General features: G+C 38.0%; 1 protein-coding gene across 10 annotated transcripts in view; it reads left to right on the forward strand.

Moving 5' to 3' along the window:
* adgrg6 (adhesion G protein-coupled receptor G6) overlaps nucleotides 1-22,511 on the forward strand; it is a 69,689-nt gene that overhangs the window by 25,643 nt on the left and 21,535 nt on the right. For 4 of the 10 annotated variants that reach the window (XR_002754022.1, XM_023347790.1, XM_023347795.1 and 1 more), the window contains 13 exons: nucleotides 1,191-1,238; nucleotides 6,876-6,923; nucleotides 8,759-8,830; nucleotides 9,079-9,192; nucleotides 10,229-10,306; nucleotides 10,492-10,569; nucleotides 12,824-12,931; nucleotides 18,636-18,715; nucleotides 19,213-19,259; nucleotides 20,267-20,293; nucleotides 20,373-20,506; nucleotides 21,145-21,256; nucleotides 22,412-22,482. Coding sequence is in view for 9 of the 10 variants with exons in the window: in XM_023347790.1 (XP_023203558.1) it covers nucleotides 1,191-1,238; nucleotides 6,876-6,923; nucleotides 8,759-8,830; nucleotides 9,079-9,192; nucleotides 10,229-10,306; nucleotides 10,492-10,569; nucleotides 12,824-12,931; nucleotides 18,636-18,715; nucleotides 19,213-19,259; nucleotides 20,267-20,293; nucleotides 20,373-20,506; nucleotides 21,145-21,256; nucleotides 22,412-22,482 (1,017 nt within the window). In the remaining variant the exon portion in view is untranslated. The remainder of the gene's footprint in view (nucleotides 1-1,190; nucleotides 1,239-6,875; nucleotides 6,924-8,758; nucleotides 8,831-9,078; nucleotides 9,193-10,228; nucleotides 10,307-10,491; nucleotides 10,570-12,823; nucleotides 12,932-18,635; nucleotides 18,716-19,212; nucleotides 19,260-20,266; nucleotides 20,294-20,372; nucleotides 20,507-21,144; nucleotides 21,257-22,411; nucleotides 22,483-22,511) is intronic. The other 6 variants (XM_023347792.1, XM_023347791.1, XM_023347793.1 and 3 more) reach the window with 6 other exon arrangements.

Raw genomic sequence — 22,511 nt, forward strand, 5'->3', positions numbered from 1 at the left:
CACTGCAGTGATCCACCAGGGAAGTTTTAATTTTTTTTACTTGAGGACACGCCTCTGATCTTGACTCTAGACATTATATCAGGTCTTAAAATGTGCTACAATCAATTGTTCTGTTTGATTGTTTCCTTCTTTCCTTTCCTCCCTCCTTCAATTCTTGTTTGCTTCCTTCTGTCATTTTCTAGTTTTCCTTCCTTCCCTGCTTGCTTCTTGTCTTTTATGTTAGTTTCTGTTCTATATTTCTTTCTTCCTTCCTTTCTTCTCTACTTTGCTCATTTCTAACTTTCTTCCTAATTCCTTTCTGTAAATTTTTTTCTTACCTCATTGCCTGTTGAGATAATTGCCTATTTTTTCCCTTTTGTCCTTGTTTCCCATATTTCTTCCCAGTTTTTATTTCTTATTTCTCTGCTTTGTTCATTATTTTTCTTCCTTTCTTGCATTTTTAATTCCATATCAGAATGTCTTTGGGTCTGGACATTTGTAAAATAAAATGAAAACAAAGTAAAAGTATTGCTTCTTATAGAAATAAATTACCGCAATTGAGTGAAAAGTTTTTCAAGTTTTGTCCCTAAAACAACTGCAGCAGAACCGGGTCCTTGAGTTCTGCAGCCTAAGCAAAGTGCGATCTTTGCACCAGTTATTAAGGACTTAATGAGGCTTTGGATGCAGAAATAACTGATGACACCAACCACTACAACACATTGAACCCTGTGGTTTTAGACCATCAACTCACTGGTGAAATGGACCATAATTTGATCCCAGTTGTCTTTGTTTAGATGACAGTTCTGGTGATTTCTCAGATCTTTCCAGCATAGATATAAAAAAAAAAAACTTGATCACTGCAAATATATATATATGTGTGTGTGTGTAGAAAAAACTGATATTCTGGGAAGTTCTGCTTTAGTTTTAGAATGAAAATAAATATTTATATTCTTTAAATGAACGTTTATTATTAAATGTATTATGATGTTACTGCGACAGACTGGCGACCTGTCCAGAGACCCCGCCTAAACCCACTAGGGACAAGGGTGTTAGAAAATGAATGAACGGACGGACTGACTGACTGACTGACTGACTGACTGACTGACTGACTGACTGACTGACTGACTGACTGACTGACTGACTGACTGACTGATTGATTATGATGTTAATTGTTTTACGTGATGCCCACTAACCTTTTCTTCTTTTCACAGTCTGCTACCCTCATTGCATTCATTTAACTGCTGCTGCGCCCACTAGTGGTGAGTGCTGCTAACACGCTTCTAATATGCATAGCTTATGCTAACAGAGCTTTAATGCATGAAAAAGAATGGAGGAATCTGTGATTTTAGTCCTGTAAATGTTACGTCAGTCTGAAAATGTTTGTATTATCAGCAATAGCACAAAACTCATTCACTAACATTGTGTGCTGAGATTAAACCTTTTGCTTTTAGCTGTGGGAGTCTCAGATTACGTAAATTAGTAAAACTGTATGATGGAGACATCTTTGAGCTGCTGGGGGGAAACAACATTAAGATGCAGGAAAATAGTTTATTTTAACACATCCAGGTCAAATTGAGAACAATTTCAGAACCATATAAGCCATAAAGCTGGGTCCGGATCACTGAATGGCAAATAAACAGACAAAATTACTAACAGAAGTTCTGCCATTAAACCACAATCCTCAATGCATTATTTACTGGGATTTAATTTAATAGATCATCACAAGTTGGTACATAACAGGAAGGTGGAATTATAAATAAAATTAAATGTTTTTAACATATTGTTTCAAATTTGAAAAGTCTGGCATGTGTTACTATTCAGCCCCTGGTCCATTGCTTTGGAGAGTCTGCATGTCTCTCTGTATTAAACGTATAGAGACTGAATTTACCAACTTCTTTAAAATAAAATAAAAAGACATGGAGAAAATGTCTTATTAGTGAAATAAACTTCCAGTAGAATTCTTACTTTTCAATATTATGGAATTATTTGCTTAAAACAAACTGATATTTTGCTGAATAATTACTTGTGAGTTAGATTTGTCTTATTTCAAGTATAAGACATTTGCACTAGAAACTAGACCAAAAATACTTGATAAGATTTTGTGTTTTTGCAGTGTAGAGAAACACAAAGCTGCTTCCTCAGAAACACAGAAAGTTTTGGTCCCCTGAAAAAATTAAAAACATTCTGTTTTTCCTTTCTGGTCTTTACTCATGATGGTCTTAAAAAGTCTTAAATTTCAGTTGATGAAACCCTGACTAGCTTTTCTGAAAAATGTGGTTAATGTGTAGTAATTCATGATTTAACATTTCACTTTGGACCACATTGCTTTAGACAGATTATTATTGGAAGCGGTCATCTTAAAACAGATTTTTCTGTTTACTCGGGTTGTGGGCTCTGCGTCTTCAGAGGACTTCCTGCTTTTTTGATACACACTCTCCTTTAGCCTGGCTCAGCAGAAAAGCCTCTTCTGAGCTGCTTCTCTCCAGGCTTCAGATGATTTGACGAGTATCTGTCAGACTGCGTTTGCTGCAGATCCCTGTTTGCAGTGTCAGTCAGAGCGTCAGGCTGACGCACAGCCTCGGTACATCCACCCTGCGGTTGTCACGGCAGCACCAGGAGGCTGTCAGTCAGCCGCTCCGCTGCTGTCAGGCACTTCAAGACGGTTCCTGATCTCCGTGTCTGACGGAAATCTGAAGGTCACCTCTGAGCAAAGGTGGAGCTGTGCTCATTGGATATTTATGAGGTAGCCACCGAAGGACCAACTAGTTCACTTTTTGATTTTTTAGTTCACATCAGCAGTGCGAACTCTTTGCTTCCTTCCATCAACATTCGACTGACTTAAATCATTTAAATCCTGAGGTTTACTGGGACACCCTGGACTTTGACACAATTTAGATGTAAAAACTCCACTATTATATGGAACTATAACGAGAGGATGAGCTCAAGGAATTATATCAGAAATCATAATTAATAAAGACAATCTTAGAGTAACTGGCATGGAGAGCCATTTCATTCATAATGTAATAATTTAATAAATTGTTGATGAATATTCAATAAATGTCCACATGAAATAAAAACAAAATAGATATAAAATACTTATTTGATGGGAAGCTTATTTTTTCAATTTTATTTATTTCAAAATTTACTGATTATTTCTGTATTTATGTATTTCTATAATCTTTTACTTATTCATTTCATAATTGTTATAATTTGACACTTTTATTTTGTAAAACTATTTAATTTTTTTAAATAAAGAAAGTCATAATTCAGAGTGAAACATGTCCTGTACCAACGTGGGCTGAAAACGTGGCCACTGAGACAAAATTACAAGAATCTTTTGCAAACATGTGCTAAAAATGTTAGCAGTGCTAACCCTAAAGCACTAATCATAAACATTAGCTCCCCTAATGCTAAACCAACATGGTATTTACCAGAAGCTTATTCTAAAGCGTTAACTTTAATCATGTCAATAACGCAATAAGTGCTACAAATTTTGTCATTATTTACCTCCCTGTACAATTTCACTTCAGGACGGGAGGAGAGGAAATAGAACTTTGTCTTTACTCACTTCAAAATAAAAGCATGGATATAACCATATAACTACTTGAAGAATTCTTAACAGTCGATGATCAAAACTTCAACACAACTAATAGTTTACAGCCAAGTGAATTAGGACTTTAGAATGTAAGCAGAGGAAATAATTGGGAATCTAAAGGTGCTTAACGTTTTCAAAGTTAGCTAAAGCGTGAAATGAGAAAAGTAACTGTTGGTCTAAGAAAGCAAGTCTAAGCTATACTGTGGATCTAGATGGAAAAATTTTAATATGAAGGAGGAAAGAAAAGCCCCTAAAAAGTGTTTAGTGCTTTAATGACATTTAACGAATGTGAATATTTGTTTATGTCCTGACTGACCTGAACCAAAGCAGATGACAGCTGTTACTGTTGTGAAAATGTTTAGAAAATAAAATAAATAAATTGATCATTGGAACACTGACAGAAAAATTACTGTTACTTTATCTTTGTGTAGATGATCAAAATCCCCAAAATGATTGCAGTTTCGTCCTGCTTGCATTCTGTCCCTTATTTTAAGCCTCTGCTATTATTCCTCTGATATTTCTCGACTGTCGTAAATCATCTCCTGCAGAGACTCTGGAGCTTTGAGCTGTGAAACGGCTCACTGGACAAGGAAGAGTTTGTGAAAGTGAAATCCTCTGTTTTCATCTGGAGTCCCTGTAAATGGATTGTTTGGACGTCTCAGGCAGGATCAGAGCAGAGAGTTATGGTCCGGTTTGAAGCCGGTGGTGTTAGTCAGGTAATCTCGCAGACTTTATAACTCTGTCATTTTCAGCTTGGCTGTGATGGAGGTTTTATAGCTGCTGCTGTTGGCCGGCCTCCTCAGGACTGTTTTTCTCCAACTCTGAGCTCTGAGGTCATCAACTGTATTAAATAAAAGCAGCTGTGACTCTTTGCTGATGTTGTCGTTACACTAACAAACCTCAGACTCGCCATACCTCAATATTAACACAAAACAAGCATAAATGCTGTTGATCAGTGACAAGTTTATCAATTATTGTTATTAATTACCTCTACATGGCTAACATTTTGAGTGATTCCTCTGAGTTTAACACAAAATGCCACTTTTAACGACCGTTGCAGTCTCTTGGTTGAGGAATCTTGACTTTTTTAGCTTTCAGTTCAGGACTGTGGAGCTTATTAAAAATGGCCGGGTCCAATCAGAACCAATTTTCATGGCTTGTGTTCAACACGGGGTCCCGTAAAGATGCATTTCCTCCCTGCCCACACTTCCACACATATTTTAATGGCTGTTTCAACTTCATGGTGCATTTAAATCTAATTGTACTCCCAATTATCTATATTGAAATGCAGCGGCCCCCAGTATTCCAGGGTTTATGAACCACAAACATCTGCAAATACTTGATATTCTCTCTGAAAACACTTACAACTGCTTTCTTTAGTAGTTCAGACACTAAATATACTTTAATATGCTTGAATACACACTGTGCAAACCAACGCCATTAATGTTAACTAATATCAACATTCTCCCCTATCTTCTCCTTGGGGTTTCAGCCAATCAGCACCAAGGAAGATAAAAGGCACCATAAGATCGACTGCTTTCCAAATGCCAGCCTATAGCATCAAGTTGCATTGGCAATTCAGCTTCCCAATTTGATTTTTCTTTTGGATGTTTTACATATGCTCTATGAAGGAATCTGCAAATATGTAAATGTTCTGAAAATCATTTGTAGTCGCATTCAACAGAAAACTGAATGAATATGCAAGGATCCGCTGCAACTTTAAGATAAATTTATATTTAGTATCGTCACCAAAATTGTATCCAGGACTACCCAAATAACATCCAAATAGTTTCACTAAAATTTATTTAAATGCCCCGGTAATGTTGATATGGGCACTTGAAATGCCGAAATGCAATAAAATTAAAATTTTACCAGAAAATGTCAAAACTGTTTAAATTTGAACGCCTGTGGTAAACTAAACTGGAAGTCAGGTATAACTCTGTAGGCATTTATTATGGCCAATAAAATCCTGATTGTTCATCTTATTTTGTTCCAGGTTAAATGTTTTAGGATTCATTTCCACCAGATATGTTTAGTCTGCTTTAATCAAACTGTAGTTCTAATTCAAGTTCTCGGCAACTCTAGTTGTAGATCTAGACTAGAACTAGAGTTCTATGTGTCTTCTTCAGAGGTTTTCATGTTGTTTTCTTCAGTGGTTGTTGGTGCAGCGCCACCACAGGTGAGAAGGTGAACAGTTTTTTGTTTTAGCTTGGTTGGTTTGACTCAGAGCAGTGGTACAGCGAAATGCACCACAATGGAAATGTAACAAATGTTGAAACTTTGGTTCCCAGTCAAACTGGGTCTGCAGGACTATCAGGTTTGTAAACAACCTTACTGTCTCCTCTGATTTGTTTTTGACCAGAACCAGGAACTAAAGAGTAACTGAATAAGAACCTTTAATAGATTTTCACATTTTTTCCTGCATTCAATACTGTAGGGTTGCTTATTAGATGTGAATTCATTTGTTGAAATGTGCCTCAGCTTTACAGTTTGTATAAATCTGATTTATGTAAGACTGGTATAATTGATTGTGGGTTGGATCATTTTATATACAACTGCAATTTCAAGAAAACAGGTCTTGTCTCTTTTTTTTATTAAAAAAATCAGCAGGCAGGATAGTTTTGTGCTCACAGCAACTTGCTTTGACAACCATCCAATGATGAAACTGTCTCCCTCTGAAACTGTCTCCCTCTGAAACTGTCTCCCTCTGTGCGGCTGCCTGTCCTCCTACTGACGTTTCTGTGGATGTAGCGCCCGATGTGTGGGCTGCAGCTGCATTAAAATTCAGAAAGCTAAAGAACAAGAGGAGCCCAGAGTTTGGTCTCCATGCTGTTCCTGTGAGAAAATAAAAAAGTTGGAGTTTGTTCTTCAGCACAAACTTTAAAAGTAGTGAAGAGTTTCATAGTATTTGGTCAGATGTTCCCTCTTTGCCCTCCTGCATGTTCAGATAAGTTGATCCAAACTGATCTGTCTGTTGCTTTCCCAACCTCTCATCAGTAGGGATTGATGCATGACAAAATCAGTACTGATATTTGATCATCGTTTTTTTTTTTTAACATACCAGGTCAAAAAGTGAAACTGGACTGATATGAACAACCAAGGTTTATTTCCATTTTCTTGTCATTTGTATTTTGCGTTAGCTTAACAATGTTTGTCTGTTCTGGCACAGTTAAAGGTTAACAGGGCTTTGCAAATTTCTTATATCAACTTTATTTGTTCATTCTTTAGCTTCAGTTCAGGTGTACTTACTTTCCTTGTAGGAACAATCACCAACTTATTCTGAACCGTTTGTCCCCTTCAGGTTCCAACCCGGCTACAGGCTGCGACTCGGGCGGACTGGGCTGCTCAGGTAGGAAAACTAAACGCACCTCGAATGCTTGTGCTGGAATTAAGAACCTTAAATCTTAATTTGACATTTTTTCAAATTTTATTTCACATGGGAAATACATTTTATAGTATTTATTCATTCATTTGTTTGTTTAATCAGAAGGTTTTAATTAAAAATGTGTGCTAGATTCTGACTTAATTGGAACCTTTTTCCTCACGTATTTCAGATGCACCAACAAAAGAAATAAAAATAAATAAATGCCTTGATAAATTAATTAATGTGGCAAATATGTAATAAATATCATGGTCAACAGTGTTCATTTGACATTTTTATGGCTCACATGTGAAAATCTTATCATCTAATAACGTCAAACACTGTATATGTCACATGTGAAAGTTTTCCCACATGTATAAGAACGTTTTCACATATTTACCCTCGTTGCCAAGAGTTTTCACTGTTTCACATGTGCAACACAAGAGAACATGTTCCCATGTGTTTTTCGTTGTAATTTCAGGTTACATATTATTCAAAATATTCAAGGAGTATTAAAGTTTTTAAGAGTTCACTGTTTGTTCAGATTCAACTATAGCTGTGTCTATATTTGGGAATTACACAGGAAGTGGATCTCTTGACATTTTTCCAAGTACATCCTGTATTTTTGAGATTGTCTTTGGTACCATGCTCATCTGTAAAGACGGAATCAGAGGGATTCAAACCCTCAACCCAAGCAGCTTGAAATTTGCTCAACTTTCCATTATCTCTGCTTAAGAAAAGTCGCTCAGCCTGAAAGCTGTGAAACATGAACCTCAGATGAACCTTTTTGTCAGGAATGCGATCATCCAGGAAGCTGCTGACTGGATTCTGGACGTCTTAAAAAAACCTTTCTGACCTCAACTTTCATGTTGAGCTCCTGCTCTCCCCAAATCACAAACTTTTTCTGACCTCTGAACCTTGCAAGTGCATTCATGCCACTCTGAACGGGAGGAAATGCAGTTCAGCCCAAAATATTCAGACACCTGCTGATCTTGAAGTTTGTTTCTTATTAGAAAATAATCACAAATCTGCCAAAAAATAGTAAAAACAATGTAAAAAAAAAAAACATTTGGTAAAATTAAAAGTTTAATGTAAACCTCAATCTACCAGCAGGAATTAAAAAGTTTGAGCTGAACTGCACTTTCACTTCCAGTATTTGCTTTAACAAAAACAAGCATTTTGTAGAAATCAATAAGCTTCTGGGGTAATGATAGTAATTGAGCATGGCAGAAAGAAGTTTGTATATTCTCCCTGTGCATCTGTTGGTTCTGTCAGGGTCCAAAAATATGGCTGTTAGGTTGATGTCTTTAAATCAATTCAGTGATATACAAAGGGAATTAAAACGGAGCGTGTGGCTGGATGGATGGATGGATTTGGTGTTTTGACTGATGCAGACGTCAGCAGGGGTTTATATCTGTTTGTTCTCATATCTACCATTTAAGTTTTCTGCTGCTGTTTTCACTGCAGTCGCTTGTTATTTTTGCCTCTTCATCATTTTGTACCTTTGCAGTTCTGGTTGTTGCATTTTTGACGTTTTCAGTTGGGAAATGGCGCCACCTTCAGTGCCTCCAAGCACCAATTAATACCCACCGGGATGACACTGCTGACTGCTCCTCTTTTCTTTCTGCTGCCTTCTTATGGTTCCAATAGTTTCATGGAAACAGTAGAGCAGTAAGAGTATTTAAAGAAACTTTTTGTAAGTTTCAGGAGGATTTGACTTGTGAGGACGGTAACGACTTGCTCCGTTTTGGGGACATTGTTAATCTCCTTTTGCATCACATTTATCTTTCTCTGTTTTATCCAAACATCTGTACTTCCACCAGCTGCTTCCTCTCCCACCACCTCATCCACTGACTCCACTAACACCAGCCATGCTACTAACGCCATCTCCCACGGTAAGAAACCTCATCCTCATCATCCCTCATTCTGCCTTCCTCTTCTTCTTGTCTACCTTTCTACTCATTCATTCCTGTCCTTTCATTCTTGGTTGTCAGTTTGTTTTTCATATTCTTGATCTTTTCTCAGTTTTAGGCCCAGTTTCTCTGTTGTTCTCCTTCAGTTGATTTAGAGAAATGGTCCCTTTCTAACCCTTTAGTGAGAACAGTGAGAATGTGTTAACACCAGCATCATTTTTCATCTCCAGCCTTCCCTCCTCCCATCTTTTTTACCTCCACCTCCACCCCTAGCATGCCTCTAACCCCTGCCATCAGCACCAACTTTAGCACCAGCAGCACTTCCAGCTCCTCCTCATCCTCTGGTAAGCCTTCATCTGCCTCGTTGTTTGCCAGGACAGTCTTTGCTTATTGGATGTTTTGTATCAGGATATAATTATTACTTCTCATTTATGTGGAGTCGTTTGTAAAGCTACACAGTTAAAAATTACTCTGCCTTTATTAACAGAAAAAAATAGGTTAATTGCTCAGTCATATTTTCACCATGTTGTTCATTCATTTTTAAATGTAACGTGTTTCATTTATAAACTAAACATTTAATTAACAAGCAAAATATTTGGTTTCAAACTTTAGCTTCAAACTAAATATTTAGTTAGCAAGGTTGCTAACTGAAACTAAATATTTAGCTAAATATACTAACCTGATGTGAAACACTCAACTTCAAACTGAATATTTAGTTTGTAGTTGAATAGTTAGCTTCAAACTATGTATGTAGCTGACTAGCTATATATTTTCTATTTAGCTTACTAGCTAAATATTCAACCTCAAACTAACTGCTAACTGAACATTTAACCAACTAACATCTAAGTATTTTGCTTGCTAATTAAATATTTTTGAAGCTTTTTTCAAAACTGCAATATAAATAAATTGACAACATGGTGAAAAAATAGTAAAAACTGAAACTACATTTTTTTCTTTGCAGGCTAAATAACTCAAATTATTAGTTTATTTTTGGACTACGTAACTTTACACCCCATACCAATTAGTCTGAACTGTATTCTACAGAAACTAAATCAAAATGTAGATAACATGGCATTTAGCTTTGCCACATCTGAATGACCTTACTGTCTTCTGAAATAAAGACATTTCATGAGAAAACATGTTGAGCAAGAGCTGGAGAAAACCAAAACGCATACAATTTTCTTTTCGCTTAATGTATGTTTTATTTCAAAATGTTCTTTCTAAAAATCAAATCATTTTATGTCCAAAAACTAAAAGAACTAACTGGTTTCTTTCATTGGTGTAAAACTCCACCAGAGCTCAGAAAGACTCCTGTTGCTTTAACCCTGTCTGGTTCTGTGATTTCTGTCACTGACATGCCACCATGTTGTTGCTAATCAGCTTCTGCCTCCATCAACACCACCGCTACTTCGCCTTCATCCACCACTGCTCCCATTGCTTCAACCAGCAGCACACATGGTAAGGTAGAAAGCCTCATCAGCAGCATCCATCAATAGAACATCACTGACTGACTGCAACATGAACACAGAATCATTAAAACCTGACTAACATGAACAAATAAAATGTTTTCTTACAGTTGTATAGCAGCATCAACACTGTGGTGAAGGAGACTAACCTGCTGTGATTGTTTTACTTCCCTGTAGCTGAACAGACAACCAGCATCACGGCTGCCGTTTCATCTGCTAGCACTAACCATGCAGATACTAACAGCACAGCGCTTGGTAAGAGCAACATTAACACCAAACTGTCTGCAGAAATAATGCACAATAAAGTGCTGTGAACAGTTTTTACATTTTTGGATTTTAAACTTTCCAAGCAACCTGGACCTATGAGAAAATTTATTTAATTATATTCTTTGTTTTCACAATCTGATCAGAAAACTTTCTGATCTCTAGAATCAATAAATCACTAAAATATAACCTTTCTGACTGCAGAGAGTAAGCCAAAATGTTATTTTCATGTTATTAGTTTATTTAAAACAGGGACAATGTGCAAAAAAACATGAATTAAAGATGCTTTTCACCAGATTTAACTATTTCCATCTGTAGCTCTTGAGCAGGTGAGTCAATTAAACAGTCAAATACCATAAAACGTACATTAAGTCTCTATATTCCCTACATACGATCACTGCATGAGGTCATAAAATTTCATTATAAATATTGCTAAATGCCAGACTTGTGCTCTGTAATCATTAATGTCACGATTTCTCTGCTGGTTTTCTAACAGTCATTTCCTGACTTTACAAGAAAAGTCTTTCAGGTTAGTGGAAAGTTTAAGACTTTCTGGGAGTTTGTTCCATTTTGTAATGCCTTTGAGAGAAAAGGCTGTCTGTTGAAATGCTGAGCTACATTTGGGTTTTCTGAGGTTGTCACAGTTGGTAGACCTGAAACCCGTCTGACATTTACCAAAAACATCAGCAGCTGGTTTAATACAGCTGAAAACTAACACTTTATCTACCAGATAAAGATGATGCTAACAGTAAAACATGGTGGTAGTAGCATGGTGGTCTGGAAATGAATTGCTGCTTGTAATTAATGGAATCATAAATTTTGATCTTTAGCAGAAAACCCTGAAGGATGATCTCTGTGCATCACATTGTGACCTTAAACTTTTATTTTGCAGCATTGCAATGATCCAAAATGCATTTCAATAGTTTGAAAAGTGGCTTAATGAAAGTCCTGAGCTGGAATTTCTCAAATGTCATCTAAACTCCTTGCACAGGGATGTAGCAAACTCATTTCCTGCTCCCAAACCTTTTGATGATAGCTGTGGTCATCGACTGTAGAACAAAAATTACTTTTTCACACAAGACCAGGTTGGTCCAGATAGAAAATTACAAAAATGAATTTTGATTATTCTGACCTGAACCATGAAAGTGTGACAAGAGAAACAGAATCAGTAGAAAACTATAAATGTTAAAAACAAAAAGTAATGTAGGTGTTTTCCACCAAGGCGGTTCTGGTGCTAGAACAGGGCTGGTGTTGCGTCTAAAGTAGTTTCTACATCCTGTAAAGACACTTTTTATTCTCTAGTCTCTCACACTAAAAACATCTCTGCTAATAACTATTTGAGTTTAGTGATGTGGGGAGACTTTGACTCAAATCAGGACCAAGTTGTTCTTGGGACTTGGAAATATTTCAGATCTGTGTGCGACTTGCAGGACAATGGCTCTGTCCCACCTCTGCTCTGAAATGCATCATTACTCTGTTTATTGAACATGAAATAATTTTTTACTCTGGAGGAAGTTGCACCAACTCTGAACTAGAAACAGAACTGGTTTGGTGGAAAAGTAACATTTAATGAAGCTAAATAGGACAGATTGGACGGATTTGCATGGATTGGTTAGTGTCCAGTTTGCATTGGAAACAATAAAATTTATGCATATGTTATTTTTACTTCTTAATACTTTAGCAACACTTTTCACTAACAACCTGCATGTCTTAATTACACCTAAAATGATGTCAAACTTCATTTTTGCTTATTTTGATTCAAGATTTAATCCTTCAAACCAACAAACACACATTTAGCAGTAGGTACTGAAATATTTTCTTTAAATAGGAGTTCCTGTTTTCCTATTAAAATACCTACATTTTCTCTGCTCAGTGGATTTTTGTAGAGACGGATGGACTGTGAATGATGGCTGAACGGATGGATGAAGCAGCTATTTTCAATCGTTTTCATCAACAGACAAGATAAAATGTCAATGTTTTATAAACATATTTTTGAGAAATTTGATCATTTTATCATGTAGAATTAGAGAAATGCATTAAATCAATACTTTGTTTCCATAATAACTGAAACCTGAGAGCCTTAAAACAACGTTCAAATTCCTCCAGATTGCGTAGGAACCTTGTGTTTTTCAGACATGCTGCCTCGTTTCTGTAAATTTAGAGACTTGATTTTCAATCACATCACATATTTAATCATTTCATCTTCCTGCTCTTCTTTATCTTTTAACCACCCTCTTTTCTGTAGTTTCTTCCTTCGTTTCTTCACCTGAACCTCTTCCAGGGACGACTCTCCAGCTGCCGTTTCTAACCACCAACCATCCGTCGACTAACAAAGCCGATGTTTCTTCTCTGGGTAACAAACCAGCTGCATGTCCTGTTTAGCATCTTGAATAAACTCCTCAGGTTCTGAATTTCTATCCAACCTTCATACCTTCTGTGTTCTTTATTGCTCTAAGATTTAATAAACTTTAAGTCATGCATGTGATTCGTGGATCACTTGGCAGAATTTCTGGTTTCAGATGGTCTTGGTTTACGTCATTGGTTTTAATGTACTTTGCAGGTGTTTCTTTTGCTTTAAATGCATTTATGTATTTAATCTAACCTGCTTTTTCACTGCAATGCTTCCTCCTTTGATGCTGCAACCCAACAGTGGAGAGGAGTTCTACAAAATACCCCAATTCTCCAAGGCCCAAACATCTGCTGGTTGACCTTCATAAAACTCTAGCTGGTGGATTAACTCCTGGAAGAAACTTTGGACTTTTTCAAACAATCAGAAGAACCCGGCGTGCGTTATCGTCCAACCCCCATTCTCTAACGTCCAGTCAGTTCAGTCCTACAGGTCAAGACTCCAGACCTCCAAAGTCACAGCATCAACCCAGAATTATTGCTCCAGCCCCAGGTCCAGCCTCGCCAGTGGATCCATCACACCCACGACCCCCCGCTGCCTTCCGGAGTTCAGCTTTCTATCACAGCCCCAAACACTCCCTGGGGTTCATCTCTACCCCTCTGAGGAAAAGGCCGAGTGGAGGAAGGCGACCAGCTGCCACCCGAGCAACCCCCAGCAGGGTGGAGGTTCTGGTGACAAAACCTTCCCCTCCAAAAAACGGACTGAAGTCGACAGCCAGGCCTTCCTATAGGAACACCTCTCCCATGTTGGGAAATCAGCTAAACAGTTTGATTTCCACAGCAAAGTCTTCATCTTCCACCCATAACACCACAACAATCAAGAACCCCACAACCAGTCCAGACTCTGAAACTCTTCTTGCACCCATACCATCACGGGCCTCATCTCCACGGCAACATAAAGGTGAGGGGTCATCATCTTCAGGGCTGAGTAACAGAAAGAGCAAACCCATAGCGCCCCCTTGGTTCCCTCTGAGCATCAGCGGTGGGGAATTCCTAACGAGGAACTGGACGGATCCTCTGGAGTACTCTTCAGGGTCTGACATGTTCATGTATGATTTGGGTGACATGTATGAGTACGATGCTGTTTCCTCCCAGGAAGAACTTCCTGCCAGCTCTATAACAGGAGCCAGCGACACTCTGAAGGAAGGTGATGCTAAAGAAACCTCTCCAAATAACACGAGTCTGATTGAACCAAAGTTCGATGAACGTCTCGTGGTTCAACCGTCGGTGTCTTTAACTGAAACTGCAACCTCACCCTCTGCTGGTGTTTCTCTGGAGGTTCCCCTTAAACAACTTGTTGCTGTTTCTGTCTTACAGCAGAAACCCAACAGCACTCCTGATTCTTCTCTTTCTGTGGAACAAACTGGGAATCTTCAAACAACTCCATCTGCCGAAATTCATCCCTCCCCTGTTTTTCACCAAAATTTTCTCTCCCTCTTCCTCGCCTCTCTTCATCCTCCATCTTCCCCACCGTCCCTTTTGGGTCCCACTGAGCCACCCTCTGTCTCCTCCAACAGTGTCCCTCCTCTTCTCCAGCTTCATGCCTCTCCTTGGGTGTCAGGAACCTCCCATCCTTCTGTTGTACCACTTCCATCTCCAACCTCAACCCTTCAGATGGGATTTGACCCCAGAAATCCATCTGTGTTTTCACGTCCTCTCCTTTCTGATTCCATCTCTGAATCCCAGATCCCGTCTGGTGTTGGTGCACTCTTCCCTGAGTCCTCCCTGTCTTCTGAGGAACGATTATCCAATATATCAGAAATTGATTCTAAATCAGAGCCATTACGTGTCTCAGATGGAACTCCATTGAACAAATTCTTAAGTGGGAATAATCCAGTTTCTTTGATTTCACTTACGGAGAATTTGTCTGAGGTTTTAAGGCCAATCACTCCGTCTCTGAGTCCGTTCTCACTCCAGTCTGATCTAAGAGATTTAAAGGATGTAAATCTGTTTCCAGATCAGTCTCATCTGCGTCGCCTATCCACCCCAGCTCGGCTTCCTGCTTCCTTGTCCTCTTTGCTTTCAGATATTTTCCCTCCTGTCTTAAGCGACAGCCTCAAGACGTTGTCTGAGACGTCTCCTCCTTCTGTAGGGAACTCAAAACAAATCATAGGGAATCCTGCTTTTTTTCTGGGCCAAACATCAGCAGCTCTTTCTCAGGTGAATCATAATGACCCATTTATTCAGCCTTCTTTACTTCCGCCTGCCGTACCACTGACAACACATCGCAGAACCGTCGGAGCGCAGCTGGGAATCCCGGCTCCTCTGCCAAATAACTCACACCGGATTCCACACACACATCCGCCTCCTTCTCCCTCTGTTCCCCACATTCCTCCCCCTGCATCTTTTCCCTCTTCCCCCACTCTCGCCTCCAGCAGGGCAACATTAGCAACCGTCAGCGTGACAGAAGCAGAAATTGGCTTTCTGTCACCCACTCGACCCACAGCGGCGTTCCTGAACAAACACTTCCAGACCCCACACCGAGCCGACATGCAGCCTTTTGAGCTCTTTTTCTCCCTCTCTGGGAAACAGTCTTCCACACTCTCTGGAGATGAATGGGAAGCCATTCCCTCGCAGCCTTCGCTTCCTGCCAGAGACGCTGACAGTGATGGAGTTGACTCTCATCCTGCAAACGGCTCCCTGAAAGCAGACGCCTCCAGAATTGATTCCATGTTTGATCTTGCAGATGTCGCTCCGAAGATGCTTCCTGCTGAAGAGCGAGTGTCTGAAGTCGGAGTGAGTTCTACAGCTGAGAGCAGGAGAGACGGGATGCAGGAAGCTGCAACAGGTCGTTTGATTGCTGCTTTTAAACACACAAACAAACCAAGCATGATGGATGCATCTCAGCAAATCACTGCTGCTGTTGCTCCAACTCCCCTGCCATCTTCTGATCCCAATCCAGCAGCTTCCAGGTCCCCCACCAGCTCTTCCATCCATGCCCCAAATCAAGACGTCATGTCTGGGCTTAAAGAGTTTTATGTTTCTGGTAATGTAGACACAAAAAACATCTCCAGCATGAATAAAGACATCATTCTGATGCTCAAAGACGCCCCTCTGGAGCCAGCTGAAGTGATAAACTCCACACTGGCCAAAAATGCTTCTGAAGATTCAAGCATTTTAAAAGAACCAGCTGTTGCAAAGCCAAACCCAGCCTCAGATCCGAACCTGTGGAACCACGGAGTTTTCCTAAAACCATCTGCAGCTACAGCTACTTCCTCTTCCTCGGCTGCTCCACTCAGAGACCCGAGTCCAACCGCGCTACGACCCGCTCTGAGTGTTGATTCCTGCCACTGCAAACTGACCTTTGATTTTCCATGTCTGTGCAGAGAGGCATCAGGGAACAGTATGTTCAAACCGTAGCTCTAGACCGTCGGAGAAAGCAATCAAGTGTAGAAACCTCCTTCTGATTGTATTAAGTCTTAAAATCTGGGAGTTTTCACTCAGTTTGACTGTGAAGGGATTTTAGGACAGAATACATGTTAGATTTCTTTTTAAGGTGGTTGGGCTTTTCTGTAGAACAACGAACCTTTACTAATTAATCATATAAATCTTGACAGGGTGCCGTTAGTAAAGATACACGATCAAAAATCATGAAAAAAGAAACGGCCGACAGTTTTACAGCCATATTTTCATCATCATTAATTCAGTTACAAATGTCAATGTTTCAAACTAAATAATTATCAAACTAAATATTCAGTTCAGACAAAATATTTAACTTCAAACTTAGACACAACTGTCACTTAATTAGCATGCTAATTATTTAGCTTATTTAGCTATTCATTTAGTTTAAATATTTAGCTAGTTCTAACCTTTACCTACATATTTAGTTTATAAACTACATATTTTTACGAACCCAGAGTTAACTAAATATTTAGCTAACTCTAATATTTAGCTAAATATTTAGTTTTTAGACTAAATGTTTTCAAACTAAATATTTAGTCTACAAATATTTAGTTTATAAACTAGATATTTAGTGTGCTTGGAGTGTTTAGTTTTGAGTTAAACAGTTACTTCGTAACAAAATAGCTACCTCAAAGATAAATATTTAGTTTGTAGCCTAGCTTGCTATTTATATTGAAACTGACATTTATAAATGGTGAAAATATGACTGAAAAATTAACAACTTTTTGTGCCTTATAGCTAAAAAATCTGAATTATTGCAGTTAATTTTTGACTGTGTGACCAACGGCACCATTTGGAGTTTTGGTGATTGGTTTGGTGTGATTCTGGGTCCAATCAGGTTGCTGTATTGGTAGTTCTAGTTTAAACCCAGGTATCGGACGTTTTTTTTGATTTCCTGACATTTTCCTCAACAGTCCTGGTCTTTTAGCGAAGTCCATCCCTCCCTCTGGGGGAGACCTTCCTGCTCAGCTGCTCGGATTCTGAGTCCTTATCAGAAATCTACTTGAGATGTTTGAACAAGCAAAACAAATCCCTGTCAGTTTGCAGGCTCTCCAACCAGAAATAATGTCTTCAAACTAACAACTGTAGATCTAAGAGAGACACCTAGTGGCTGCTGTGCAGCATAGCAGGAGATGGAGCGAAGCACTAAAACCACTGAGGCTCAAAGCCACGAGAAAACGTTAAATAAGCTGAAATATCTCAGAAATACTCCTGATGAAAATATACCAATTATATAGAGTAAAGCTAATGTAACTGTTGTTAAAATGTCTTTTATTGAAGGACATTCCCTGAACTCTTTTTGGATTCAAATTTAGATTTTTTTGTTTTTAACTGATTCATCTTGAGTTGTTTTCCAAAGAAAAGTGGCCAAAATTATTCAGTTTTCAAGTGTGCAAAGCCGTCAAAAGGCCTGCAGGTGGAATATTAATAAAGAACTCATTTTTAGGTCTTTAGTTTCAATAAAAATGTTAAAATAGGGAATGATTTTCCTCAGTCAAGTTCAATTTAGTTGCTATCAAACTCCGTCTACTGCTGGTAATCTACTGTCTGTCTGTAAAACATCATCTTAATCTGCTGAACTTCTCGTTGGACATTGCTGTCTAGTGACAAGGCTGCACAAAATAGCCGATCAAATTATTTTCCATTTCATCAACCAGCAGATTCTCGCCTGAATTTGGATGTTTTATTCGTTCAGACCTGGAATCTGGGATCAGCTGCAGCAGCTCAGTCAAATCCCTCCAGTGTTACCAGGAAGATGAAAATAAGGAAAGTGATAAAGATCAGATTTTGGTTAAAAACCTTTTGCTTTCTGCAGACAGTTAGATAATCTTTAAGGCAATCAGAAGGTTTTCTATTTGCATTGCAGTAATGTGAGTTTATTCACCAAAATGAACTAAACTCCCTCCATTCATGTGTTGCTGAACACATTCTCTATTTTCCGCTCAGTTTGAATGCAAACGATCAAGACTGGGGGAAATTGGGCTGAAAGGTGGAAAATCTGTTAAAGATTTAGGAAGCTAGCAGCACCGCTAATGAAAAGCTTGCGGTTGAGAGAGAAGAAAGCTCTCGTTTTGTTGGCTGTTATCTGCTGAGCTGCACTTTTCCTCCTCACCAGTTCTCTGGAGGTTAACATGCCTCTACTGGCTCTGAGTGCTTGATTCATCTCCTGCTGTGAGGCGCAGAAACAGAAAGGTCTCCACTTGAATGAAAAGCTCTGACTGTGGGATGGTTTCCTGGGTTTTTTGCAGACGGTTTGTTCTACCGGGTTTCCTTCACGGTGGAGTCTGAGCTCAACCTGCAGGCGGTGCAGCGAGCCGCCGCGCTCTGGGTAAGATGGGAGAAATGTTCCCACAATTCACCCTGAAAACAGCAGGAAAGAGCTGAGCTGAAGCTTCATCAGTATGGGAGAGGATTAGGGCCAAAGATAAAGAAAATTATGACTTTCTCTCAAAGTTATTCTCTGAATTCTGACATTATTCATAATATTCTGATTTTTATCTCAAAATTTTCACTTTAAACAAAATTCCCACTCTTTTCTCAGAATTTAAACTTTAATCTCAATATTTAACATTTCTGAGAATTCTAATTATTTTTGCTTAGATTTTTTACTATTTTTTTTAAATTCTGACTTTTTCTATCAAAATCTTGACTTTAATTTTAGGATTCTGTCTTTTTTTTTTCTCAGATTTGTGACTTTTGACCTCAGAAGTTTGAAGTCAGATTTCATTTTATTTTTTTCCAGTGGGCCTATTTCTCATTACACCAGTTCTCATCTGTTTGTGATCTCTGGCTGCTGCTGAGTGATCAATGTGTTTCTTCTTGCAGATGAATCAAACTTTTCAGAACTGGACACATTCTTTGGATAATATCAGGTAATTCTGCAAACTTTCTTTTGTCTTACAATCCAACACAAGCTGATTTTATTGGTGCAGTTTTGTGTTTTATTCTATTAAAAAGATCATATGTAGGTAGTTCCTGCTGTTACCTTCAGGATGTTTTAAAACATTTTATTCACAGATTTACTTTCGTCTCCAGTGTCCTAAAATAAAACTGTTTACTTCATTAGCTTTAAGTCACATTAGACAAACCGGATAACTTAATATTTTTAATGTGACCTCAGTCAATTAGTTGTTGTTTTTCTTTAAGATAATATTAAAAAAGAATCAGGGGGGAAAAAGCAGGCATAGTCAAATTAGCTGACAAACTTAGAATTATTTAAAATATGTTTCAATATTTTGTTCTTTGTCTGCTTCTTTAAGAAGAAACACTTTTTGATTCTTTTATATCAACACAACTGACAATATTGCTTTTGTTCGTGTTTGTCTGAATAATGTTAGTCTCCTTACGTTTGCAGTTTTCTGGAACTAAAACCCAAGTTTTCATCTATTAGCTGCTGACTACAATTTGTTGAACAAAATAAATGAGGAAAAATATGTGTGTGACAGGCTAAAACAAAGAGCCAAGAAATTAAATTCACAATTGGTCCAAAATGAAGAGGCTTCACTAACAGGGAACGCTTCCCTAAAAGTGTTTATTATCCCAGATAAAGGGATAATAAAAAGGAAAATGTTTATTTTTCTGTTTCTAATTGAGCCAGGACTGTCTGTTACTACTACTGCCATCTAGTGGACGTTCACTAAAACTACAGTTGAACGTCAAAAGAAAAATGAATAATTATACAATGATCTTTAAAAATATCTAAAAACAAATCAAAAAATGTTGGAAAGAGAAACATTGTAAAACAATTTAGATACAAACACTGGCTATTTCCGCTAAACGACTAAATGTTTTTATCTGTACTTTATTACATCTTATCATGACTCATGTTCCTTGAAGCAATTTGTTTCTGTTGTTTCTTTATTTTGATCTGTTTTTCCAGAGTTCAGCAGGACGCAGCCTTGAACAGGTAAGTGTTTTTTTAAGCTTCAGGCCTCATCTTCAGGTGATGATCAGTTTAAATCTGAGCTGAAAACATTTCGTCTCAGTTACACCTGCCAGGTGCTGCTGATGATCACCAATGAGAGTCTGGGTGAAGCCGACGTGTTGGACCAGCTGATCAACAACCCGGCCGGTACCAGCCTGCTGGGCCGGGCTGCCGACATCAACGTTCGCCAGATCGGTCAGAGACGAGTTCAGCTGTCAAACTGGAAACTTTGGTTTTAGATATTTGTAGAAAAAGAACAGAAGTAAACAGAATTTTGCTAAAAATAAAAACTTTTCTTCTCTCCTTCTCTGACTTATCACTTTAGTTTTCTTCATGGGACTCCTTGTAACGTCACAATATGAATAATGTAATAAAATTGGACTTAAAAATGTAATAAAACATCATTAAAACCACATTATATAATAATTTAATGACATCCTTGAACACATTTTGCTCTTTTTTTTAAGAAATTATAATGTACTAATGTGGCACATTATGAAATAAACTGTTCATCCTAATTATAATACTTCTATCATGTTGTAGATCATTTAAATTGAAAGTTTGGTTAATAAATACTCGATTTTGGTAATTTATTTGAGCTTTAAAACTCATTTGTTGTTTAATAAGGCAAAACAATTCAAAATACAGTCAGGGATTTTCTTACATTCTGCACAGATTATTATATAAAAGTGATTTTGATGTTTTGTTACATTTTAAAGCCGTATTTTATTACATTACTTCATAATTTGGCTTCTCTTTGTTATGAACGTGTTCCTCCTCCTTTTCTCCTGTATCTGTAACATGTTGCTGGTGAATCATCTGTTTCCTCACAGAGAACTGCCCAGAGGACAACCACCTTCAGTACCTGTGGTCTGAGACCAAACCCAGAGTCTCTCACTTCCTGCCTTGCTTCCCCAACAAGGACCAGAGCGCCTCCAGAACCTGGTGAAAAAATACTGCCGTTAGGCTGAAGTAAAACTTTGTAGAGGCAGTGAGTTCATGTGGTGTTTTGGGAGTATTTTCCAAAACAGCTCAGGATCTCAGACTGTGAGAACATTTCCTTTGCTCAACCTTCTTCTGATCATATTCTTAAAAATTTCACCTTCTTCTGCTTGTTTTAATCTAAAACTAGCCGATATTTGGAAATGTTTCCTCCAGGTGAAGGTGAACAGTCCCACAGCATAATACCACCACCCCCATGTTTCACATTCTTCATCAGTGTGGGTTTTTTCCCCTAATTTTGACCAATTTGAGGAATGTAAAGAATAAAAACTTTTGTCTTGCCGCTTGACACAAAAGCCATAAAGAATAAAATAAACTGATGTCAGATGTTCCATACAAACAGTTTTATTAGTGTTGTGGTTTTCCTTTTGAAAGTTTTTAATCACTTTTGGAGCGATGTCCAGCTCTTGGTATCGTTTCATGTTTTCTGCACTTGTTCCCGATTAGCTTCTGTTGGTCACGGTTTATCTAATCGCTCTGAAACTTTACAAGAAAGCTTGAATCCTCGTAAATCTTAAAGAACCCTAATCTCATTAATTGGAAATCATTTTATCTTCTCTGAAGTGCAAATTGAATTTTAAATAGTGTTTAAGCAGGGCCGTCCGGCTCCGGGTCGCTGGAGAACATTTTAAATCTGATTAGCTTCGCTTTGAGACGTTTCATTAATCACTGCTGGCTGAACAAAGACGCCCAGCTCTGATTATTAATAGTTTCACTTTAAAAGCCATGAGGCCTTTATAGATAAAGTCTTAGTGATTAAACTCCTACTGATAACAAACTCTATTCATTATTGTTTCTAATATAGTGATAATATAGAGCTAATATGTAATTAATGCATCAAACAAACATAACCACTTGATTTAATTTCTGATCCTACTTATAATTGTTTATGTTATAGGTTCACTTTTAAAGAACATGAGTTATAGCAGATTCTATAATAATTATATATTAATTGTAATTATTAGATGTCTGTTTTGTTCATTTGCTGAATGATTATGATGGAGTTGGACATGTTTTGATGTCAAATTCAGGTTAAGTTTTCTTCTTATGTTTGAACATAAACCATCACATTTAACCTGTTTTTGTCTCTTTTCCCAGTTTGATTCACCCAGAAACCTTCCAGTCTCACTGGTCGACTGCAAACCTCACCAACTGCTCAGTTACTGCAGGTACTCTCCAACTTAAAGCACATTTAAAA

The sequence above is a fragment of the Xiphophorus maculatus genome, chromosome 15, assembly GCF_002775205.1.
Source record: "Xiphophorus maculatus strain JP 163 A chromosome 15, X_maculatus-5.0-male, whole genome shotgun sequence".
Classification (NCBI taxonomy): domain Eukaryota; kingdom Metazoa; phylum Chordata; class Actinopteri; order Cyprinodontiformes; family Poeciliidae; genus Xiphophorus; species Xiphophorus maculatus.